This window comes from Diachasma alloeum, unplaced genomic scaffold (genome assembly GCF_001412515.2).
Source record: "Diachasma alloeum isolate Michigan unplaced genomic scaffold, Dall2.0 Dall_scaffold_00884, whole genome shotgun sequence".
NCBI classification, from domain to species: domain Eukaryota; kingdom Metazoa; phylum Arthropoda; class Insecta; order Hymenoptera; family Braconidae; genus Diachasma; species Diachasma alloeum.
This window is the reverse complement of record NW_021681005.1, coordinates 320,361-347,836: the sequence shown is the minus strand read 5'-3', so window position 1 is coordinate 347,836 and position 27,476 is coordinate 320,361. Positions and strand designations below refer to the sequence as shown.

Sequence of the window (27,476 nt, the reverse complement as noted above, 5' to 3'; positions counted from 1 at the left end):
AGACCCCATGAGGTCTTGTGAAAAAATTTTACGCTACACTGGATACAACAGGGCAAATCATTCAAGCATTTAAAGACTCGGATAACTCTCGTTTATACTATGCCCTAGTACTCCCGGGAGGAGATGAAGTGCCACTCCCAATTGCAGAACTCATATCCGATGATCAATCAGTTCCTACGATTACTCAGTTTTCGGTCACAGAGAGTGATCATCAATTTTCTTTTATTTTACAGAAGAGGTGAAGAACGTAGATTGAGCCATTCGATTCCATAACAATATATTTATACTGTTATACTAAAACTTGATTGATTTTTTCCCATGACATATTACTTGATCGGTCCTACATAGATAACGAACCAAATGGATCGAATACAGGAAAAATGTTTCTCGAATAAAGAGCTAAATGTTTCTCTTAAAAGTCAATTTTTCTCTCAATATAAATCTGTCCTACCTCTGATGAAATAACAGAAGCCTCGGTTTATAATCCGTTGTACTCTCTCAGTTCTTCGAAGAATCCAGGTTATTCACCTGATAGTCATAATTCAACAACTTATTTTTCTCGTGTCTTTTTTTCTACACCGTTAAAAATTTTCGGTTGAAATTTCCGGTATACTTTACGAAAAATGTTATCGCTTTATAATTTCATTCTAATATAAAGGAATTTCGTAATTGAAAATTCGAAATTTTATCGAAAAACTAGTGAAAGGTGTGAATTTCAGTTCAATTATTTCATGAATTTTGATCCGAATCAGGACAAGTCAGGTAAATATATGCCGGAATTTCCAATTACTTGAAAATTCTGCGGAATTCACTGAATATTCGTGTTTCGATTGAAAATTCAAGTAAGCTGAGGAATTCTAGTTTTCCTGCTGCTAAACAATTTAGAATTCTATTAAATTTCCAGTAAAATCTGAAATTTGACGATTTTTCTCCCTAATGCGAATTCAATGTCACTCTTATAAAAATTAGTAGTCAAATGTCCATGAAATTTAATTTCCTTTCTTACAGTGTATCTGCTCCCTTAGTGAAAGAATAGAGGTTATTCAAATACTGCGCGCAGTGGGAGTAACAACATATAATTATTGTCCCTCCAAATTTTCCACTACTCTGTATGTACAAATGTGAATGTTTCTCTCGAGTACAACTTTTCAACTGAGAACTAGCGTGAGAAAAACTTAGTGAAACGAGAATCAACCACAGGAGTAAACCGCAGTACGATTCAAGTTTGCCACTCAAAGTCGAGACGCCGTTCTCAGACGGCCAAACAGCACTATCTATTCCTTGCGTTATTTTCCTAGATGTCGGCTCCATCACCTACCATTTGAATATCTCGTTCGTCTGATAAAGAGTCAATTCACTTTCTCGAATGAGAAAAAGAAACAGTACTAAACATTGTTCCTCATATTTTACTTCTTGTCGCCGATGTTTTCCTCCGGTTTTTGATGGACAAATGGGGTTGCGCCCATACGTTATGAGCGTATTTACAGTGGCACCTGCCTTGTTAGAAATTTCTTGAAATTTCAGTCATAGCGTCAACTGAATTTTCGATGTTGTGAGGTTGAATTCAATTGAGTAGCGAAGTAGTAAAACGGCACAAGTCAATTTTGACTATTGACCAGTTTTCAATGAATATCTCGGAATCTAAGGGAGATAGCAAAATTGTTATTATAACCTTTTTTGTAGAGCCGATTGAGAGCTACAACAAGTGTAATTACGAAAATTTCGCTATATCCGTTAGATTCGGAAATATTCCTCAAAAACTCAACTAGGAGATGAGTCGACTTAAACTGTTTTACCACTTCGCTACTGAATTTCATATGAAAGAGTTCACTAAATTTCGCATTCATCTTAAAAATTCAAAACAATTGGGGTTTTCATGTTAAACAATCATTGACTTTTCAATGAAAGCTTGAATTTCGAAACTGATCGTGAAAATTGAACATCACATACAATTCAATTTTCAATAGATTGAGAATGCAGAAGAATTTGTTTTCTAATAGTGCGGCAAATTAAAAAAAAAATTAACAAATTCTCATTGTGTAAGAATGCAGGAATTCCATAGTAAAAGCTAGTGCTTTCGCTAGAAAATTCTGCTGGCTTTCGACAAATCTACACACTAAGTAGCTACCTCGGGCATGCGAAAAAATGACTTGATATGTCACTGATCGCACTGATAGAATGAGTTATTCATTCCCAACGAGATTCGTTAACTATTAACAAATGGTTCACTCGAAAGGTGAAAGTCGAGTCAATATATTTCAGTTTATTTCAGGATATTTTCTTCATTTGCATCTTATTTTCTGACAGTGGGATTAACGGAGAATGAAAACAGAATTGTTAACACTTTCGTTTTTACAATTCCTACATGTGAAAGGACAATGAATCATTTCAATTCAATAAGCGTTTCACACCATGAGATGGTGAAAAATTTGAAAAATAATTCACTGCATACTGGAATGGGTATTCCCTCGCCCTCCCCTCTGCCCAGCCATCACTTCAGTTATCGTTTCATCCCAGGGCCCAAGTGCTATTGGAACTTCCCCCTCAGACTTGTGAACCGTGATTGTTAATCTCCACTGAATGAAATCAGTCTCTACATTAATGGACGGGTGCTCAACTGTGATTATCCGCGATGCTAATTTATCGCGGGGAAAGCATTGGTTCCAGAAGATTCCAGTGAAACATAAACTGATGGTGTTGGTGAACGTGCGTGGCATGTAAAATTATCCACTTCGCGCTTGCTGGAGAGCGCCGACAGATAATTAATAATGATGATTTTCAATGATAAAATGAAGCTGACGACAAATTGTCACCTCGATTTTCACAAATGGCCAGAACGTAATCAATTTTACAGCGAACCGGTTCTGAAATACAAAGTATATTGAATACGTGAAATGGGGATTAAGAAAGAGGAGAATCTGAAGAGGTGCGGTGATGGAGCCCTGAGACGCACCTTGGGTACCAATTTCTATGGATAAAAACTTAACCTCACAACCACTAGACCCAAAGTGGTAAATACTTTTTTTCATATTTCCATGTTTCATGATGAAGTTGCGTTTCACTTTAACGATGGACATCACATTAACTTTCATACCTGCATACAATCAGGGTAGAAAAGTAACTGCAGATAGCAATATGCCCATGAGAAGCTGATCGATTGATGGTATCGAATCGATTAAAGATGATACTACTTTGATTTGCTCTATCGGGAGCCGTCGGAAAATAGAAATATTATAATGACGGATCATTATCCTCATTAATGAAATTATCCTGGTGTTTCATGTGCTTTTTCTCTCGAGTCCAAAAATTTGGTCTCAACTCAAATGAATGACTGAGTATGCAACTTCTATTTCATTTTACGCACAATTGATGAAAAGTATTTTAAAGTCCAACGACTGAAAATTTTTGTGAATCTATGAAGAATTTGGAAGAATTCGACGAACAACACGGAAAAAAATATACCTGAATTCAGTATAAAATATACTTGATTCAAGTATATTATTCTTGATTCGAGTATAAAATATACTTGATTGAAGTATATTTTATACTCAAGTGGGGGATGGCTATTTCAATTCGCAGATGTTTCTTCTGTATCATGCCGAGTTGTAGCAAGCCCTCTTAAGTGCAATATAAGAGTCAGGCACTAAGTGTCAGAATGTAAGGGTCAAAAAGTGGAGGTTAAAAAAATGAGGGTCAGAATATTAGGCCAAATCATTAGAGTCAGAATGTAAAAATAAAAAAAATGTGTGTCAGGCAATGAGGGTCTAAATATGGGTCATATTATGCTTGATCACCGTTTTCAGCCCTTATGTGACCCTCATTGCCTGATACCCACTTTTTTTACTTTTATATTCTGACGCTAATTTTTTGATCCTAATATTCTGACCCTCATTCCTTCACCTTTACATTCAGGCCCTCAGTTTTTACCTCTAATATTCCTACCCTCATTATTTAATCTACACTTTTTGCCCTTTATAGTCCCAGACTTGGTGACTAACCCTTATATTACACTTGACAGCATTTGGTACAACCCAGACCGATACGAAATAATCATCCTCCAATTGAAACATCCATCCCCCATCCGAGTATAAAATATACTTGAATTAAGTATATTTTATTCTTGAATCAGGTTTATGCATACACTTGATTCTGTTATAAAATATACTGAATTCAATTATATTTTTTTCCGTAAATAAGTGCATTTTTGTCGGTATTTGGCCTATTCACCTATTCTCGCTAAACAGACCAAAGTGATTGTAAAAACGTATACTGTTAAAAGAAAAGAAAATTTCATGGACAGTTGACTACTAATTTTCAGGTCAGTAACACTGAAAGCGATTTAAAAGTATAAAAATCAGATTTCACTGAAAATTCAGTAAAATTCCAAAATTTTAAACGGCATAAAGACGAGAATTCCTTAATTTATTTGAATTTCCAACCTAATATGAATACTCAGTGTCAAATTACATTGAATTTTCAGTGAAATCTGAAATTTCATGATTTTTCTCCCCCTAAATCCCATTCAGGGTCATAGTCCTGAAAATTCAAGAAAATATTTACCAGAATTTTCTGGTTTTCTATTCACTTTCAGGGAAAAATGGAACGAAAATTTACAGTGCGGTTTGATTTTTCCACGAAATTCTGAATTTTCAATGACAAGATTTCCTGAATTTTCAGTGGAACTTGAACACAATAAAAATTTCCGCAATTTGGCACGGAAAATTCAGACGACAATTTTCAACAATGCATTTCTTCAAACACCAATCAAGATATTCAGTTTTCCCCCGCCGCATGCAATTTTTAGGTTTTCAACCGACCATTCCTGGCCAAATTAGGTAAACCTACGAAATTTTTCGAGACGGGCTCATAATCTCTCGGCGAGTGTTGAAACACTAATCCTGTAAGCTGCTCCGAAATTAATTATCTCCCAACATAATCAAGTAGATGACTATAATAATGAAGATTGACTTCAATATGAATGCAACTCAGTTCTGATCGAGACACTAATGGTCCCTCGTTGGCTATCGACTGTGAGTATTTTTCACACCACATAATGCACTGGAAGCGATGTATCCGGTTTTTAGGATGGTTTTTTAAACTCGAGGGTTAACTCATCGGAGTAATGTATGCCTCTGGTGCTTAGTTAGTCTGAAAAGTTTCGTACTTTTTTATTCTTCACCATTGGCCCAAGTTCTTTCGACCGCACGTACGAATGCTAAATCACTCGGTGTTTATCGACAAGACGGATCGACATAACGAGTAGGTGGCCGGGGTAAAACACGAATAAGTGAGTGCGGGGGTGGGTGCTCAATAAGAGCACATATAAAGCTGAAATAAAATCAAATCAAAAGGAGGGAGGAATAACAGACACTCTGATTGCCCAACATGATCGTTATTCATTGGACCCGGGAGGTAAATTATATTTCAAATCGTGTAGGTAATTTCTTTCGTGATTCCTCAATGTTTCCTTTTATTTTGACATTTTTTATATTTTTGGTTCACTCAGTAGATTGATCTCATCTTTCCTCGGATACATCCCAATTTGTGGTTCATCAGATGGGCTAACGGTTTCGCTTCGTAAATGGTTTGGTCAACTCACACGGGGCAGAACGGATTTTAGGAGGTGGGTAGTTCGGTGTCAAGTCCATGAATAATCATCTATTAACGACCAATCAGCTACAGGAAAGTGAATTAATTAAGAACGCATGGGGAAGACTCCACGAAGAAGCTGTCCAGAATGGGAAAATGATAGGAGACTGGTGACAAGGAGAGAACGGATTTGTAATAGATTATCGGATTAAGATCGACCTCCCTGGGTGATCTTCAACACGCGCTGGGGCGTAGGGGATCAGGAGATTCTGTGAAGATGATCCCTCGTCGACCAACGCGTTGCAGAACAGCGGGGCATTAACATAGCCGGGGTCGACTCCATACCGCGAGCTACTGTGAGTTGGATAACTCGTGATTATTACACGTGTATACATGTATAATGAGATCCACCCAAGTGATAATATTAAAGTAAAGTGAGTCAGGGTGAGATCGGCACTCATAGTTCATTCTTAATTTGCGGACACAGAGACAAGGGAGGAATAATTATCCAGAAAATCACGGCAAATTTTAATATGTGAATCATAATCGAGGAGCGAAATGTCATTCGCAGAGACAAAATTTAATGGTTTCCACACGGAGAGAAATTTTTGATAAAAATTATCCTACCGTTCTATAAAAGTGCATCCTGAGTCATCGTTTCCTCATTTCTTTCCCGAAATTTAGTAAGAATTGATATATGATGATCAAATTTTATTCTACGTTATAGAAATTTTATCCTAATAAAAATAAAAATTACCGTGCCGGTAGAGTAAAAATTATCGTACCGGTAGGATAAAATTTACCAACCGTTCTAGAATTTTCGTTGTTATCTACATAAAAATTATTGGACTGGAAGGGTAAAATTTATTATGCGTCAGGATAAAATTTCTCTAACGTAGAATAAAATTTCATCATTATATATTAATTTTTACTAAATTTCGGGATAGAAATGAGTAGGATAATTTTTGGGTCATTTCTACCAATGTAATTCTTAAAAATGACAAAAAGAAAAAGAGTTATAACACACAAAGAAATGGTCAGATGGCTTCTACCAAAAAGGCTCGAACTCCTGCTTGTTTTCTCTAGGTTCAATAGAAAATATTTTGTTTCAATTTAGTTTAAAAAAACATATTGATGTAATCGGATAAATTATAGACATAAATTGAGTTAATTTCACTAGCTTGCGAATAACCACAATGTGGCCCCAGAAATTTCACGGTGCAGAACACTCCTTTTCCCGTATTAATGTCAGTTTCTTTCCGATTTATACGAATGTTTCCGGTGGCGTTCCTTTTTCCGTACCAGCCCGATAATTTTTCCGATATTTTTTCCTTGGTGTGAAATATTATGTTGTCAATCCAATTCAATTGATTATTTTGAAACGTCGACAGTTCAGGTGGCAACATTATGCAGACGAACAATTCCAGCCTCTAAGAGATTTTAAAATACTTGCGATAAAACGATTTTATTTTCACTCCTTGATGAATCAAATTCAGAAAATTCATCTTGCAAATATTTTTGAAATACTCCTTCTGACGAATATTGTTAGATGATCCCAACCCGGGTAGAAATCACGCCGCTCGAGCTCGGCTCGGAACCCGTATCCCAGCTAGAAATACGCCACTCCACCCCAGCTTGGGATAAACTCCACGCGTGTCACATGTACCCGAGGTTGAGCCGCGTCACGCGCTCACAGCCCAGCGTTAGACTATTACGCGAAACGCTTCGCCGGGCTTTAGTTGAATGGCCACTGCTCAACCTCAGGTTCATCTCCAATTACTCAATCCCAGTATACTTAACCTCAATAATGATTTGACAGGTCCGATGGCATCGTGATTTGAGCGAAAAAACAATCGAATAAATGTGAAGATGGCATGCTTTTTCAGATGAACAATCACAAGCTCATCAGAAATAACGTGATATTAACTAATCGAATGGGATTAATCTGAAAATACAAGGTAGAACAATTCACTGAAACGTAGTCAAAACTTTCTTTTTTCTCGCGAATACAACAAACAAAATCAAGAAAAATAATCACTTGAAAAACGTTAACATTGTTCTTCATTCAATAAAGTAAAATAAACGATCTAAAGTCGTAATGATTGAGAATTATTATTTATTAATTGGAGCAATCAAAAAAATCGAAAAAATTCAACTCTATTTCCCTATCTCATATCATTTCCCTATCTCATTTCCATATATCTCCGCACTGTGAGGAAGAAAGCCAAATTTCATGGGTTGTTATTTTGAAGCGAGTCACAGTATATTCGATGACAGAGGGAAAAATCAGTAAATTTCAAAATTTATAGAAAGTTCAGTGGAATTCCATTTTTTTTTATAGTAAGAAGACAACGATTTTCCAAAGTATTCAAATTTTAAATCGATATTCTAAAAATGCATAATATCATTCTATTCCACCCTCCACTCGAAACGACACGACTCAATCGGAGCTAAGTTCTAAGCGTTGAGCCACAGCTCAAACTCAAGTGCCGGGTTATGCCGTCTGATGAGCGTTTGACTGTGAGCCGGTATGGAGCGGCTTGTCGCGGCGTGAACTCAGGTCAAGCGGCAAGCCGAGGCTGAGCTCGCGCTCAGCCGAGTTGCGGCTGAATCACCGGTTGAATTTCTACCCGGGAAGGGACACTCTCCCGGGGACGAATGTTTAACGTCACTATGCCTCATACCACTGGACACTGATGGGCCATCTAAATCAGCGTTTATTACATCTCCTGACTTAAGGGCTATAACTGTGCTCATACCTTTTCCAAGTGTGATTCCTTTTTTCATTCTCCTCATCCTCTGCGGGCCTCAACGATGCATGACGCCACGCTGAGCCACACATCGTACAATCGTACATTCGCTTTCGAATGAAACCAGAAAAGGAGAATAAGATGTCCTGAGATTTTGTTGGTAGAGGGCCGAGGCCGAAGGTCTAGGGGGTCGCTGAATGTTTGCGAAACTCCTTCAGCGACGTAATTTACATATTCGGATCTCTCGTGCAAAAAGTCAAAATGGAAGAACACACGGAGATTAGAATGATCTCTATGCAGAATGTTTTGGCGCGACTTGTGCCAGGCCATTTAGCAACACAAATTAGTCGGGAGCTCGGATGAGATCGGTATCTCATACATGTCGGATCGTTTGTGATGCTGAATACCATACTTGGATTTTCTCGAGTCTCTACTTTATGCTCCAGGCTATTATATCTCCCATCCCGGTATGTATTGGTACGAAGATTGTTACTGTACTGAGAAAGTACCCTGTTTTAGTCCATGCGTGACGATACTGATATTACCGTGTGAATAAGATTATAATACTGCTCCGGGTATTTGCATAATGTCAGAATGTTGAAGGGTAGCGATTGTGCCGTTTCTTGCGGATGCAGATTAAATTAAAGTAATATGTGCATTTGATAGGGTAATTCAATTTCATATTAGGAAGCGTCTCGATGAATTCCACCGATTATAATGCAGATAAAATGTTTTAGAGTACCCAAGAGAAATGCATTTTGTGAAGATTTCTGTTATTAAGTAGAATAAGGAGATAAGTGTATATATCACACTTGGTAATATACAGATGAATCGGTGGAGGGGATGTGGATATTGGAATGTATGATCATTATTATTAGAGACTATGATGACACCGGAATATCAAAGTGATATCGGGAGTCTAATTTTACTCCATTGAGAAGGGATAGTTTCCGGATGACTCAATCGCACCTTTCTGATTGATCTCCAAAGACTATTGAGACATGAGGCACCTCTCAAAGAGGACAGACATACTTTATTACGCATGAAGAACAGCACCGGTGTCTATTTCTGTTTGTGGCCGAGGAAGAAGACGGCGCGACCAAGTGACATAACCCAGGGTTACTGGCCTTTTCGCGACAGTGCTTGAGATTTACGAACTACGAGTTTGAATAATTCTTACGGGTCTGTATGACCCTATGTTCTCTTCGGGGCAACATTCTATCAGTTTTGTTTGAAATTTGTGAACGCTTGAAATAATATTGGGGCACGCGAAGCATCGAGTCAACTCTTTGATGTTTTCTGATGAACTGTGAGAATTGAAGAATTTGAAGTGAGAATTAAGGTGAAGTTCCGTGGTTTAAATCAGTAGCGAAGTGGTAGAGGATTTAAGTCGACATCTCCCAATTGAGTTTTTGAGGAATATTTCCGAATCTAAGGGAGATAGCGAAATTTTCGTAATAACATTTGTTGTAGCACTCAATCGGCTCCACAAAAAAGGTTGTAACAAAAATTTTGCTATCTCCCTTAGATTCCGAGATATTGATTGAAAACTGGTCAATCGTCAAAATTGATTTATACCGTTTTACCATTTCGTTACTGAAATGTTCTCCACGTACTGCACACGCTCCGCAAAGTAGGTAATGTACTCGTAGAACCCATTGAATGATTTTATAAGGTACTTCCTCAGTCTCTTACAGATAGTAAAAGTTTTGCAAGGTGCTATACTGCAAAAATTAATGTGTGAATTCCAAACGTTTTGGTAGACATTTTTCAAATACTTTGGAGGAGGCCATTTGGAGGCAGAGATTTTTCAGATGACAAAAAGGGTTTGAATCGAGCAAAGATGTCTCATTTTCAGACAACTCCGTTTGAAGACCAATTGCGATCGACTGTTAGAAACTTTTGTCTGAAATTTCCGGGACACTTTTTGGAAATTTTTATCGAATTTAATTATCACTGAAATTTCAAGGAATTTCGTCATTGAAAATTCACAAATTCGTGGAAAAATCGAAGAGAACTCTAAATTTCAATCCCATTATTCCCTGAGATTAATAGTAAACCAGAAAATTCCGGTAAATATATTCTTGAATTTTCAGGACAGTGACACTGAATGCGATTTAGGGAGAAAAAATCATGAAATTTCAGATCTCACAGAAAATTTAATGTAATATTGCACGGAATATTCATATTAGATTGGAAATTCAAATAAATTAAGGAACTCTTGTCTTTATGTTGCTTAAAATTCTGGAATTTTGCAGAATTTTCAGTGAAACCTGAAATTTCATGATTTTTTTCCCCCTAAATCGCATTCAGTGTCAACTGTCCATGAAATTTCATTTTTTTCTAACCATGTGGTAGCCATATGCATATGCAGCTAGAATTTTCAAATGAATTTTCAACAAAGAGGAGAGGAGGCTCAAAAGTTACCCTGTGGGGTTCGATTTTGCAAAATTTTTGGGATAAAACAAAAATCGCTGAAAAAAGCACGAGAATAAATCAAAATACTAGACAAACGATGTGTTTGAAATTTTTCTGTCCGAAAGGGCTTAGCTGTCTGATGCAGACAATACCTCTAAAGAATCAAATGTCTGAATGGCTTACAAATGAAGAAATTTCAGACGTAGAAAATGTTTGAAAGGGAATATTTGAATCTTTTCAGATTAAAAAAATCTTTGTTTGACACAAGTTGTATCTGAAATTGTCAGACATTTTGACGAATTTCAGATATTTATTATGATTCAGACGTCTGTTTTCTGTCTGACATGTGAAATTCAGATGCTTGTCAAACGCGTTGTTTTTGCAGTGAATGGGCTCTAAAGCTTTTTCATCACTTGTACGTAAAGTGAAATTTTACGCACGTTTCGCGTGCGGAAATGGCATTTTCCATACATCTTGATGAAAAATAGGATTCGACACTCGTGGGAAAAGTGTTGTTTAACCCGTGGGAGGTGTGTAGTGCGCGCCGAAGGCGAGTGAAACACTTTTATTTATTCTATTATCTCAAATATGGCCTCGACGAAATACTTGAAATTTTGAGAATCATTTGCAAAATTCATAAAGGAATTACCCTATTATAATTGCTGAGTAAACCCCTGTTATTCCAGATTCCTCTCAATTCGTATATTTTTACATTTCAATATTCGATACACTCGTAAATCCACGATAAACGGAGTGGCTCTACTGAATTCCTGATTGCGCTCTCCAGGCCTCTGCCTCATTTCTCTTGATTAATCACTAATGAATATTGCATGACGATTATCTTTACACCATGAAGTAAAAACGTCTGAAATTCCAAAGCTCATTTGTTTTCAGCAACTATTCAATGAAACTCAATTGCATAAATTGATAGGAATTGCATAAATGAATCAGAAGAACTTTCAGCTTCTCACCTTTACGAGCAACTTCATTCGTTTGTTGAAGAATAAATTTTAACCACAAGTTGAAAAACTTTGGCAATTTGCGGGTTGGAGAACTCCACGAAACGATTAAAACTAATTAGAACAGTCATAGTTCATTAACAACTGGGGTCGTTAACTGCTGAGCATCAGGAAAATGAGACAGCCAAGTTCTCAAAGAGAGAGCTATCGATTCTAAATATGCGTATATAAATCTTCATACTTATACAGCTTTCAATTTGAAAAATGATGAATACGATTATTAGACATCGACATCGAACTATCAGTCAATAAAGTGCCTCTTGTTCGGCGATGCTGTTGATCATTTTCTTAGGAAATCTTTAAACACTGTGATGGTTATTACGTGAAAAGGAATAGACTGTTGGATGGACATATGAATCTTTGTATTCATCCGGCAAACAGTTTACGAAAGACAGACTTACGATTCAGAATTGATAATGCTTTTGTATGTAATGATGTGCCGATGCCATTTTAGCTCGAATATTTTCAGAGTTTCATCAATACCAACAAGTTAGGTTTTTTTGCGGGGTAATATTTTCAATAATGAGGTTCTGCTCCTCCGCTCAATAGATCAGTAGAGGTGATCAACAATTAAATTAACTTTCGTTTTATCATTACATGCAATTGCGTGCAGAAAACCATCGACTGAATTTTTTTTTAAACACATGCTTGGAAAAGTCCTGTTATGCCCCAGATGCGGTCAATTGCATTATTGTTGAATGTTTGGACATACAGCATTGTCAACGTGGCACTTGCCAGTGTAACTGGATTATGATGTCCAAGTGATAAAATACAAATAATGTATTATTTAGGAGGCTTTTTGAGACTGCACAGATGAGACCTGAATTGGACTCCGATGCGTACAAGAGTCGTAAAATCTTTATAATCACTCAGATTTAAATGCCGATAAACCATTGGTGGGATTTATCCCTTCAAGCCTAGAACCTATTATAATTATAAGTACCCCTTACGCTCGATACAACAGTCCCTTTTCGTTTACAGATATTTGTGCAGAAAATGACACTTTTCATAACCTTTACAACAGTAAACGGAAAGTGCCTTTTCATTCACAACACTTTATAGTTACAACTTGAGGTTCATTCCTATGTCAGTGTTTGAGAGATGGCGCTGTCGTTACATTTTCGACCAATCCGGTGGCGTTATTCCTGTAACTACGTGCGTAGTTGAAACCATCGGTCTAGGGGAGGGTGTGCCTGTATCGCTCAGCGGATAATACTGCTCACCCGATTTTCTCCACAACCATCAACTTGAAAATTTGTTTCTGTTCCTGATCATGAAGAATTTGATGATAGGATGTGATTGTCGGAAAAATTTCACTTTATTTACCACTTTAAATATGAAAAAACACGTAACGAAGTTTTGAGGTCTTTACAGTGCAAAATTTGTGGACTTTTAATTAAGATTTTTGATAGTTTCAAACGCTGAATTCTCATATTAAACTGTGATTATTCGATTCGTGGTACTTTCGTGCGTAATTTGAGACCAATTCGAACTCAAAACTCCACTCATGTCAATAATTATCAACAATTTTGTTGACGCCGAGCGGAGCCGGTAATACCGCTCATAGGATCGGCCACGTAGTTGCTCGACAGCACTCGAGTACAGGTTAGGTTGCGGCGCGAGCGATACACGCAAAACCCTATGAGCGGCATTGGAATCGTGCCGAGCGGTATTACCCGACGGCAGGTAGGGCCGGTCAATAGGCTCTCTCTTTTATTTTCAATCAATTTTGTGGATTCTAAGGAGAATTAGGCGTCTACACTTCCAGAATAACGAGTTCAATAGTTAAAGAAGTGTCACAAATACGTTTTTTATACTCAAGTTGAAATATAAATTATAAAACTGGCATTTCCCCTTAGGTGGGCGGTACAGGCACACCCTCCCCTAGTCCTCTCAACTGAATTGCATCAGCCATACGGCAGCCATTACACATTAGAGTCCTCTGCTTTAATTGTTAATGATCCGAGTATTTTACGAACTAAATGTGTGTATCCCGTACTTGCAGGTGCGAACGAACTACATAGAACAATCTTACGAATTCGCTAGAAAATTCAATTGTATTTTGATTGAACTTCCGATGCCATCAATCCTCTTTTATCTCTTCGATCTTTGATTCTATCGATCGTTTGAACGGAACCCTCACTACAGTACACAACGCCTACATAAGCACAGTTTTCCGTTCGGCCTCTTCCCTCACACCGGGTTTGTAGTATTTTCCGTTGAAACGTGCACTGGTAAAAAAATTTGGCTGAATTTTCCGGAGAACGACTCTGAATTCAATTTAAAGGGAAAAAGTCAATGGAATTTCAAGTTTCTTTGAAAATTCAAGTAAAGACCCAATTTTTTTAGAGGCCCGAAAGCGGAAATTGTACAATATACATGAATTTTCAATGAAAATGAATATTCACTGTCAAGTTCCCTTGAATTTTCAGGGGATTCCTTTAAAATTCTTGGAATTCCAGGAATTTTCGAAGTAACTCCCTGAAAATTCAGAGGAGTCGCGAATTCAAGGAGAGATTTCTCAGAATTTTCCAGATTTTTCATCAACTTCCTAGGAATAATTGAACTGAAATTTACAGTTTCCACGGATTTTTCATGAAATTATGATATTCAATGACAAAATTCCTTGAAATGTCAAAGGAAATGTAACTTGTTACATATTTCCAAGACTCTTATCACAATCTTCAGTGGAAATGTATGACTTTTTCAAACATTAATTTCAATAAATAGAGTACGTTACGCTTCTAAAAACAGGGAACGTTAAACTCGTGTGTTAAATGCTTTCTTCACACGGCCTAAAAAAACTTTTCTAGCTCATATGATTGGACCCCTCGCCTTCGGCTCGGGCTGCAACGTCATATTCCTCGGAATAGTATATTTCAGCACGTGTGGGGCAATTTCGTCTTTAACGTGTGTGGGGTTTACAGCATGAGCCGAAGGCGAGTGATGTAACCACACACGTTAAGGACGAAATTTCCCCACAAGTACTGAACAAAATTTTATGTCACGAAGCCTGAAACCGGCTGAATTAGACACGAGACGCGAAGCGTCGAGTGTGTAATCCAGCCGGTTTCAGGCATGAGTGGCATAAAAGTTTTTTTTGGCCTTGTGATGAAATCCACATTTAAATGCTCCAGAGATATTCATAAAGTGTAAATTGTTCGGATAAATCCTCCATTCATCTTGCCACAAGACATGCTCAGTAAGCAACTCATATCAAAATACTATCGCAAAATTTCCACCTTTACCTGTTTGCAGAAACATTAATCGGTAATTCAATATCATTCCCCTTTCTGATTTCAGCAATATTCCAAAGGACATCAGTGTCTCGGGGGCAACTACGAATACAGGGCGTTGCTACTTGTCTCTATCTCTGCATGGATTCCTGTGGTCTGCTCTACGGCTCCGTAAGTAATTAACTTTCACGTGTCATTGGCACAAACTAATAGGAATCATGTATTAATACGCAATCATTTACGATTAATTTCATAATCGCACTTTGAAAATAGATTATAGATTCTCATGTACAATTACTAATTCACGCTGACCGGTTGAAATGCTTGTAAATCCCCGGGTTATTGAAAATTAATCGCTAATTGAGTAGCTATTCCGCATTAATTTATCTTGAAGTGGATCTTGAAGTGGAACTTGCAGTGGATGCGGCATTGGCAATGAAAAGATATCGAGCTCAATGTGACCACATATTTTCCTGAGGGTTTCCCCATTCCGTTGTATGCAGTACTCGTAAAATAACGATAGCCTTACTGAAACCTCAATTACCCACTTCTGCAAAAGTGGCGAGCCATTGAAGCCAATGGATCCGCGTATAGCATCATTGATCGATTACAATATCGTGATCCATATTGACGAGCTCTACCACATCCCATGCGTGTGTGCTTGATGAGCAGCAATGGTGAATCCGAATTAGTTACGGAGAAGTATTGAGGAAAATCGAGTTAGTGGAACAGAACAATTGAGTGGATGGGGTGAATACTAATATCGCGATTGATTTCGATCAGAATCGCAATCGGTTTGGGTTCGCCGAAACGAAACGAAAAATATTTCATTTAAAATTCTTGGGCTCCTCTCTTGTGGTCGTCTGTATTACTCTCAAATTCATTACGGAAATTGTTTTCAAGGGACTAGCACCGCGAACTCTGCTGATATGGGGTGCATGTATAATATTCTCTTGTGGTTATTGACATTTGGGGTAATGAAAAATATGTTAGGCAGTGTAACATTTGTGGGCGGTTGGATACTGGATATGGATATTCCTGGATGATACATAAATTATCGAATTAATCAGAAAAGTGACAATTGCTTCGAGTGAACCAATCACAACTGTATAATTATTCGTAGTTTCTCTGATGAGTGATTTAGAAGGAGGTGGTTCTAAGAGAGGTTCCTCCAAAATGAGGTCTCTCACGTTTGAAACAATCTGGCTGAATTTTCTAAAAAAAAAAGATCTTGAATTCGATTTAAGGGGAAGAATGGAATGGTAATGGAGGGGTTCAATGGAATTTCAAATTTCTCTGAAAATTCACATAAAGTTCCAATTTGTTAGCGCCAGATAGCCAGAAATTCCACAATTTACATGAATTTTTATGTGAAAATGAATATTCACTGTCAAATTCCCATGAATTTTCAGGGAATGCCTTTAAAATTCTTGCAATTCCAGGAATTTTGAAGGAATTCCCCGAAAATTCGAAGGGATCTTCAATTCAAGGAGACATTCCTCTGCATTTTCCTGTTTTTTCATTCATTTTCTCGGAATAATTAAACTGAAATTTACTGCTTGTAGCTTGGTAACGAAGAAAGGGATGCCCCAGTTGTGATGTCACTCACTATTTTTTTGCATTCTCGATCCCGAAAATCACAAATGCAATTTTGTTCGCGTCCCCTTTCACAAAAAAAATGGAGGTCTCCAGTTCTTCGAACTATCCGAAAGATTCATAAAGAGGAATTTCAGAATGCTATGATGACAAGAATTTAATACGTTACAAAGTATTTAAAGAACGTCGCGCAAAGATTTGAATGTCCAAGTGATCCTTTTTCTTCGTTGTCTTATTCTTGTCTTTTAAATTCAATTCAATGAAAAAACTATGAAAATTACTATAGCAGTGAGGGGAATCGATGTTTTTGAGGGCTTGTGACTAAGAGGGGAGGGGGGGGGGGGTAAAAAAAAGAAAAAAANAAAAAATACGTGACATAATATCTGAATGGCCCCACATGTTTTATTAAGTACGTCAACTACAACTGACACAATCTGGGTTTCGGACTTGTTGTGAGTAGCAAATCGAATTATTCGAAGGAGAAAGGCGTCAAGTCGTCAGCTACACGGAGAGAAAAGTTGGAGAACAATCATCTAGAAAATCTCGGCAAATTTTACCGTACAAAAGGTAATCGTGGAGTCAAATGTTGTTCAATGGGAAATATTTCAGTAGCGAAGTGCTAAAAGGAGATAAGTCAATTTTGACTATTGACCAGTTTTCAATCAATATCTCGGAATCTAACGGAGATAGCGAAATTTTCGTAATTACATTTATTGTAGCATTCAATCGGCTCCACAAAATAAGTTATAACAAAAATTTCGCTATCTCCCTTAGATTCCGAGATACTGTTTGAAAACTGCTCAATAGTCAAAATCGACTTATCTCCTTTTACCACTTCGCTACTGATTTATTTGTGGAGGATATCTGGGAGATATCCATGACATCAATGGATAGAAAATTTTCAGGTCCTTCGACACGAAAATTAATATACACACCTGACCATGGAAAACATATCACTCTCCCCCACGTGCTTGCCATCCTCGCCTTCGGCTCGGAAGGCAATCTTGCACGTGGGGAACGGTGAACTGTTTTCCAAGGCTCGGGCGTGTAATATACTATTTCGCTTGAATTGCCTCAAATAGTCGTTTTTGGGCTGTTTCATTTTGCCCCACTCTCCCCTACTATTTTGTCGCGACGTGAGTGAGCGACGTTTTCGCTCATGAAACTTCACAGCAGAGTGACAGAAAAAACTTTTATAATAACCCCGAGAGTTGATCGCGGCAAAACTGAGGATCAACTTTGCAATAAAGCAGCAGATTAATGCCGACGCGCATTGATGTGGATAAGGTAGATGGTTTTTCACACGGGTGTAAAAAGAATCGCACGATGACAGGGACATGCAATTCCTTAACCAGATGTTGATGCTACTGTGTAGATACCGCGTGACGTCGCTTGCATAACGCCTCGAGGAAATTCCATGCTAGGCCACCACGTTGAGGGAATATGTGTGTACACATACGCTGTGTGAAGCGTGCAACTTCAGTGACTGAGACTGGTGCACCGCCTCAAGTTCTCCTTATAGTGAATGCACGTTATAACATAGGGCGGGGGGAGGGGGGTTTGTATATAGCGAGAAGGGGCAACAGCAAACGCCAGGCACGCGCGTTCGCGTGCACAAGTTGCGCGCGCCGGTTTGACAAGAAACCATGTCTCGCGCTTCGTCTCCCATCATTCGAATATGTACAGCCGGCCACAATCAACTACCTCATTTGCATGACGAATCGACGATAATTCCTCTGTTTGAGAGGAAAATCTGGAAATTCATCATTCCTATTCGTGTTTTAAAAATCAAAATTGAATGAAAATTTCAATGTGAAATTCCCTCGGCATTTGTATAAATAATGATAAAACGAGAATTATGTTTTCATTCTTTCAACTTCATGAACTTGAACTCAAAACTCCAATCACTGAAGCGAAACTCGTTTTCTTCTATAAGTATTCGGGTCACTCGATCGATTAGCGATCGATCATTTTGCATCGCCTCTGGTTTCCGACCAACGTCTGGTATATTTTTGTACGAGATAAGAATCGATTTCACCTGTGATTTCATAACTACCACTCAACTCATACGTTAGACGTGTACATGACAAGCGCCCACTTTGGCGATATGCTCTGATAGAAACGGCGGAACGATTTAGTTGCTGTGAACGAGGCTTCTTAACTATTACCACGATTCGTTAACTATTCATAAATGCTGTTAATAGTTAAGAAGCCTCGTTGACAGCCACTAAATCCTTTTATCAGTGTGCACTGTTGAAAATTTTCGTCTGAATTTTCCGCCTCAAATTACCAAAATTTTTATCATGTTTAATTTTTACTAAAATTTCAGAAAATTTTGCCATTTTAAAATCAAATATTCCATTGATTTTCTGATTGAATGATCTGAAATCAATAAAATGCTTGATTTTTCACTTCAACCATTCCGTAAAAATTCGGAAAAATCAGGGAAATTTAGTGAAAAATTGAAAATTCATGTCATTTTGTTTCTGAATATTCATGTTGGTAAAAGCAGCCATTTCGTTCTTTTTTTTACGTATTCTTTAAATGATGGAAAAGGCGTGTGCAAAGTTTCAGACTGCTGAAGGAGCATGGTTAATTTATTATGAATTTTTGAAAAAGTGGTCATTTAACCTGTGATCTTATGGAAATCATCAAAAAAACTGCAAAACCCAAGAAAAAAATGCAGCCAAAGTCATGACGCTTTATACACATTTAGAACATGTGATCAGTGATTTTTTGAGTGAAAAAGATTGTCGCCTAGGAACATTGTTTATTAATAATAGCGAAAAAAGTACTGAAAAATGAAATTTCTGCGCACGCAGCCCAAACGAGCAGGAACGTCCCAAGTACCGATCGGGTGGGGGTAGCACGGTCAATTTAAACGTCTCTTGAGAGAAAGCGATGAAGCGTTGTGATTGGAGCTCCCTCGAGCCAGTGGTACCAGCTCCTGGTGAAAAAAAATTAACTACCGACGATGTTGCCACTTTTTCGCATGGATTAATATTTTTTCATTTATTAAAAAAAACTATCTGAAAACCATTCAATGCGTGGAACAGATACAAATAAATTTGATTAGCTTCAAAAATAATTTTTAACCGGAGATACTCCCTAATATTGCCTGAATTTTGAATCTGAATGGGAAAATTTTTTTGTTCAGCGATTGGTTTTCGGCAGGAAAACAATCGAAACCCCTCTGCCTCACCTCCTACATTTCCTCCTCGCCCGATTATCCTTAAATCGGATTCAATGTCACTCCCATTTCGAAACCTCCGTGAAGTTTCGAAAAATTTCTAACAGTGTGGAGTGATATACACTCCGATAATATTGGCAGCATACCGTACATTTAAAAACTGCAAGGACCCTGATACACTGGGAAGAAATTCCCTCCGAAAAAAGCCTAAATATGACACTCTGGCTCCGGGTGAAAAAAAAAATTGTTTCATTTCTGCATTTCTGAGGCCTCCGAGGGTTTCATCAGCATCAGAAACGTTAATCGATATAAAAATTAAGGAATGTAATTGAAACTAACTTTCATTTTTGAGAAATACTCAAAGAAATACTCTATACTCAAAGTCTGGACTAGGCCTGAATTTAACCTCGCCAATGGCCCCTTGAATCACCCTCCTTTCAGGCTGGACTGAACGATGAAATCAAGCCTGTCCCAAGCCTGAGTTACTGAGCCTCGCCAAACCTAGGCTCGTACAGACTTGTTTCCATCGTCAGTCCATATAATTCCTACCTGGGGCAGTGCATTGGAATGAGTGGCCGGGAATCCCATGGGAGGAACAACTGAATATCACTTATATCCCTATGTGGGGAAATTATACAGAATGAAAAGACTTACACGCAGTTCCCCTCCCCCTCTCTCCTCTCTTTCGACGTGAAGAGAGTGTGCGAGAATTGGTAATTCACTTAATGAGCTGATCGTTGATGGCTTCTCTCGGTAGTTGTATGAGAAAGGTCAGGGACACGGATAAACGTATGTTACAAGCACAACTGTCTACGGTATGCGGAAGCTGGGGCATCTCGCGTGCCGGAATTAAAATAAAGCAGCATTAATTCGACGAATAAGTGCATTTTAATTGATGAATTTTGCAGAATTTTATACATATAAGTGTTGCACCACTCATTCTTTACGTGGCGGGGAATTCAACAACATAGTGGGAAGATTTCTTCAGCCCCCTTCACTGTTACAAAGAGATTAAATAGACAATTCTAAATAATTCACAAGCACCTTTATAATTGAAAAGAATAGTTCGACAGAAGAACTGTGACAGAGGGCCGTTTATATGCGATAAATTGGTGCAGTGGTTTTCGAGATATGGAGAAGAATTTAATCCTCACCAGCTCGAAGCATGACTCAGGATTGTTTAAGAAAGTGAGACTTTCTTAAAAAATTCGAATTGGAGCTGGTGAAGAATTCAATCCTCCTTAACTCGTAGCGTGACCCTGAACTCACGACGAGGACATGGCTGGTGAAGAGTCCCAAAAACCCCAAAAAACAAAAATATAAGGGAAGACCCATACACTGTTAAAAATTTTCGTATGTAATTTTCGTAATACTACAGGAGCTTCAAAATTAAATGTACGAAAAAATAGCCGAAGGAAAAAATAGCCGATGGGTAGTAACACGCGTTGGGTGTGGGGACCGACAAAATGACCGGTCATTTTCGGCCATTTTTTCCGCCTACCTTCAAAATGCAGGAAACCTTGAGGGAAATATCTGATGAATTTTGAAGCTCGAGTGGTATTCGGAAGAGAATTTTCCTACAAGTAATACCACGAGAGCTTCAAAATTATCGAGCAATTCCCGATAGGTTCGTTTGTTTGCAGGGAACCTTGAGGAAATTACTCGATTAATTTTGAAGCTCGAGTAGTATTCGGCAAGGAATTTTCCCATCCAAATGTCGGCCAAAAGAATTGCACTATGAGACAAAATCCATCTGACAGTTCCAACCAGGGGTTCACTCGACCACGGAATCTTTTGTTTTCCACAAATGTAGTCAACATGAAAAATTACCAGTTGAATTATCAAAAATTATCAGCTGTATACCGTGTTGACTATACGAAATAATAGTCGAATAGTGCAATTCTATTGGCTGACATTTGGACGAGGAAAATTCCCATCCAAATTTCAGCCAAGAGAATTGCACTATAAATCTTTTGTTTTTCAACATATATATCAACATGAAAAATTACCCGTTGAATTATCAAAAATTATCAGTTGAATACCGTGTTGACTATATAAAATAACAGTCGAATAGTGGAATTCTATTGGCTGAAATTTGGACGGGAAGAGTTCTTGTCTGAATTTTCCGTGCCAAATTCCGGAAATTTTTATCGTGTCCAAGGTCCACTGAAATTTCAGGAAATCTTGTCATTTGAAAAATCATATATTCCATTAATTTTCTGTTCAAATTATCTAGAAATCAATAAAATACGTGATTTTTCTGGTCAATTATTCCGTGAAAATTCAGAATGTCATTTTGTTTCTGCATATTCGTGTTCCACTGAAAATTCAATCAAGTTGTAAAATTTTCATTTCACTCCCACTGAAAACTCACGAATTTCCGTGACTTTTCAAAAATCCCACGAGTCAAAAAACACCATTACGCACGAGTTTCGTATACTATTTTATGTCATAGGGCCCAGAATCCGCGATTTTAACCTCGCTTCGCTCGGTAGAATCGCGCATTCTGGGCACCTATGACATAAAAACTATTTCTCGATAAATTGCTGTACTCCAGAAAATTTTGAATCGATCGATCCGGAATTTTCCACAAATGTGTAACTCTAATTAGTGACAAAAATTTCAGATTTTTATACCAACCTTCACTCATATTAAAAAATTCCCAATGTCTAATATTTTTATATTTAAACAGTCATTTCTGCATTGTCAAGATCACCGAAATTACTGGTCAAAACGGCAGATTTGACTATCCCTTTACTCCTTGTTTGTAAAGATTTATAAAAAGTTCTTTGAAATTCCGCATACACCTACACGAACGTACATATAAATATTTTCTAAAAAAAACACATGTCGATATTTCCTAACATTCTAACACTTCATTCGGAAACAAGAACGAAATCTCTTTCGTTGACTTTTTTCTAAATAGTCTTTTCGATTTTTTCCTCTCACACTCAATCCTTCTGTGGTTGCATTCCATCCATAAATCAAGTTCAGTAACGGCAGAAGATATACCTACTACGAGGTTGATAACATCTGCCACCGCCATTCTGAAGGAAAAAAGAAAACACATGGAATAAATCAGCTAATTATCTTAAATACTCAATTTGTACTACAATCAAACGATGAGTCCCTCCCATTCATTGCCGTTTTTGCGACTGCCTACAAAGGAATTTCCTGGTGATGAATGATGCAGATGCGGAATTGTTCGGTTGCAGATGGCTGAGGCGTGAGGCAGTGAGTCGACAAAGCCATTACTTCCTAGAACATCCCGAGTGAAAATTCAAATCAAGCTATAATAAGAGACTGATTAATGAAAACTGATTTTTATCAGTTTTGGATCGTACATGTATCGCTTGTTTACATTCGATCTTTCCAATCAGTACTGGATCCGATACCGATCCAGTCGGAATTTGACGGATCAGAGTAGAATCGGAATTCACTGCACCAAATTGTATCCAAGTACTCTGTCCAGAATCTTATCAGATCCTGATCCGGTCAGGTCCACTCAAGAAATTCCGATCATTACTCTTAGGAAATAAAAGTTTCGCTAGAAGTACACTATTGGAAATTTTTTGAAATTCCATGGAAGATATCATAGTACGCCTCATGAGAGTGATATTGAACCGGAATTAGGGAAAACAAGGTTATGACATTTCAAGTTTTAAGTAGAATTCACGGAAATTCATGAATTTTCAGTGGAAGTGAGATGGAAATTTCATAACTTGATTAAATTTTCAGAGGAACATAGCTATTTAGAAATAAAATGGCATGGATTTTTAATTTTGCCCTGAATTTTCCTGATTTTTCTGAATTTTCACAGAATAATTGAACTAAAAAATCAAGTATTTTATTGGTTTCCAGATCATTTGAACAGAGAATCAATGGAATATTTGATTTTTCAATGACAAGATTTCCTGAAATATCAGTGCAATTTAAACACGATAAAGAGTTCGGGAATTTGGCATGGAAAATTGAGGCGAAAATTTTTAACAATGTACGTTTTTACTTGTATCAACAAGATAAGAAAAAAATATCGGTTATGGAGGCCGTAAATGGAAGTTAGACATTATGGAAGTATTTTTAGTGACAGAACTCTGCTCCTTTACATATTATGGACGTTAGGTATCCTTATTTTCTTCATTTTTATTTTTAATTATTTATACAAATTTTGGAGAAAATTCGTTGGAATATAACTATCAACAACTACACTATGAAATAGATTCAACAATATGGCTAGTTTTCTTTTTAGTCAGTTTTTTTTTTAATTTTTTTTGTGCAGAATAAATATTGCCCTATTAAACGGCTCCTTGAGAAAAAGTTGAAAGTTGAAAGTTAAAAGTTAAGGGAAAGAAAGAAAAAAATATCTTACACGAGAAAAAAAAATGCGTCAAGATAATTTATTCTTGTCCGAAAGATGAGGGGCAACACAACAAGAAAGCGACTCCTGGAACTAAGTCAGGTGGCCATCGCATTAAAACATATTGAATTTGAGGTTAAAAAAACCATTGCATGTTTTGATTCAACGTGACTCCGTTTGAGAAATCACTTTCTCGTCAAGTTCAATGTTCCTAAAAATCAGTGCCATGTCCCTGAAAATAAAAACTTTTTATCTGTTTAGTTTCACCAAAATTGTGATGATACTCAATCAACTCGTTTCAGACAAAATATACAGCTGTGACATGGCAATTCTTGAATTTGTGTCTAATCTATTCCTCCAACATTCATTGCCCAATAGTATCCGAATCCACATAAGTCGCAAGCCACTTGTTGTTTTATCTCCCCGACATCTCTTTTCTGTAGTCTCGTTAACGCCAACACGCTCAGTTCTCCGCAGGTCGTAGATCAACTCCTTGGGATCTTACGGTAAACAATGTGCCTTTCGTCGAAGCTTTTTGGTCCTCCCCTTTTTTAAGCGTGTCTCGCATAACGGCATAATTCACGTTGCTGATGTGTGCAAAAATATTATGATGTATGGTTCGTCGTTACTTCTGCACAACATTCTCGAGGTCCGTGTCGGCGACACAGGAATAAAAAAAATCTGAGAATAAAATTGTGGGGTAGAGAAGCAGAATTGTGGTCGGAGATGTCACGGTGGGCGCCTCGAGAATACTTTGGAATAATTCTTCTGAGAAGAGGATAGGGCTTAGATTCTTACTTCCATTCGACTGTCCTATAACTTTGGTTGAGGCGAAATGGGATAGGGTAAAAATAAAAATCACATGGGGGTTACGTGATGATCGTGAAAACTAAAACGGAAAGAATTTAAATCAAGGGAAGTGTGACCAGAATAGATGATGTTTCTATGATACACAGGTGGAGTAACAGGAGAGTCCGGATGCGGGTGGTGATCTGTTATTCCGCTTGTCAGAGTGTAATTTGCACGCCTCAACTTGAAAAACAATCTTCACTTTAATCTTTGAAGGTCAAAGGGTACGTAAAACGATAGTCTTTCAGGTGTGGAATTGAATACCTCCATAAAATGTATCCGAATTGAAGCAGCGCTGTTAAAAATTTTTGTCTGAATTTTCCGTGCCAAATTCCGGAAATTTTTGTCGTGTTCCAAATCCACTGAAATTTCAGGAAATCTTGTCAGTGAAAATTCAGAATTTCGTGGAAAAAGAAACATAACTGTAAATTTCCGTTCCATTTTTCACTGAAAATGAATAGAAAACCAGAAAATTCTAATAATTATATTCTTGAATTCCCAGGACAGTGACACTGAATGCGATTTAGAGGGAAAAAAATCATGACATTTCAGATTTCACTGAAAATTCAATGCAATTTGACACTGAATGTTCATATTAGATTGGAAATTCAAATAATTTAAGGAATTCTCGTGAAATTTTCAGTCAAACCTGAAATTTCATGATTTTTTTCCCCTAAATCGTATTCAGTGTCACTGTCCTGAAAATTGGTAGTCAACTGTCCATGAAATTTCATTTTTTTTCTAACAGTGAATACTAAATTCCAATTCAATTCTAACAATAATTTGAATATTAAATTCGATATGAAAGGATTGAGCCATGTCATTTTTCTCGAAAATGATACATCAAAATCTAAAAATCTGAACCTCTTCGGTCACAACCGCTAATGTGCGGTGGTTGGATGGGTTACGAGGAGGATAAAAATGTAGTTGAGAGGTTTTCTACCTCGGCTCATAAAAAGAAGCGACACGTGGCGTTCAATCGCGCAGGGCGTGAGAAGGCGACTGTAACATCAATCACAACACAATTGTTGTCAATACTCCCTACGTCCTAGCAAATTCAGGATCCTCTGCTTTACTAAGAGCTCCGGGATCTGGCGAGAATGTTCCTTGATTTAAATTCTCAGCGGAGAAAAACCTTCAGGAAACATTCCGTGCCGTGGTGCCGCGATACGATACGAGACCATATTTTCTCAAAGTAGTTCTACCCTTACGGCTCGGAGCATTAAGTGTTTCAACAAAAATAAATTCTAAAAATTATTGTTTTTATATCTAAATTGTTCAAATGTATTATGAAAGTCAGTAACATAAGAATCATCTCATTTCTCATTTTTTAGCTTTAATTTACTTTTCAATTTTTACCCTTTTGTCACCCACATTTTTCCATCCAGCAAGTTTTTCATTTGTTTCTAAAATTACTAGGGGAGGGTGGGGCAAAACGGCCCCCCTTCAATTGTCAATAACTTGTGAATGACATTGTGAAAATTCCCAGTTTCAACTTCATTTTGAAGATAATTTTTCATTCTTCAAAACGAGCTCTAACTCATCCCAATCGGATTATTGAATCGGAAAATATTAACGATTGAAGGGGGGCCGTTTTGCCCCATCCTCCCCTATGTCAAACAGTAAATTTTTTAGCCCAGTGGCTTGGCGCAGTGGGTATGTTCGTTGCCTCACATGCGAAAGGTTCCGAGTTCAAATCCCGGCCGGGTAGAATGGTGCGATCTAACCATTTAAAGTCTTGATCATCATCGGAGTATACACTGATAGAATGATTCATTTATTCCAAACGAGATTCGTTAACTATTAACGAATGAACATTTGGTGGGACCGAATAGACCCTAACCTCCAACCAAAATCCATTCGTTAACAATAACTAATCCGTTCTATCAGTATACCCTAACCGGGTCGAAGCGATGTAAAATAACAATAAAAAAAAACCGTAAATTTTCGATAGTGACGCCCATGGTCCAACATTCGATTTCTGATATTAAAAAGTAATGTTTCCACAGTAAAAAATAATTTTACATTCTCTACGTGTGAATTTTTACGGTTCTGTCAAGACGAACCCATTTCACCGTGCCCCACAGTAATTCTTCTTGCATTTTTTTACCCGTGTGGACGGACGAGAACCCCCCCGAGCTTCTATATTGAGAAAAACTAAGTTTTTTGAGAAGTACGTCTTTACTTATATCAAGAAACTCGTGGCATGAAAATTTTCGGGAGCAAAATATCTTGCATCGTGAAAAAAAAACCTTCGTCAAGAAATTTTGTACTTGTCCTAAAGACGAGGATAACGTTTCAATGAGAACAAAGCGATTTCTCAAACCAAGTAAAATTGAATTCATTCATTTCATAAATTTTCAGTCTCAATTCTAAAATATTTTGATGGAAAAACTACTTGAATTGATTTGAGAACTTGTTTTCTTGATATGAATCAATTGCCCTTATCTTCCGGACAAGTATAAAATTTCT

General features: G+C 37.5%; 1 protein-coding gene across 1 annotated transcript in view; it reads left to right on the top strand.

The window, feature by feature from the left end:
* The window catches only part of LOC107045180, a 59,166-nt gene that overhangs the window by 23,181 nt on the left and 8,509 nt on the right, over positions 1 to 27,476 (top strand). The window contains exon 2 of the mRNA XM_015267340.1: positions 15,080 to 15,183. Within this exon, the coding sequence (XP_015122826.1) occupies positions 15,080 to 15,183 (104 nt within the window). The remainder of the gene's footprint in view (positions 1 to 15,079; positions 15,184 to 27,476) is intronic.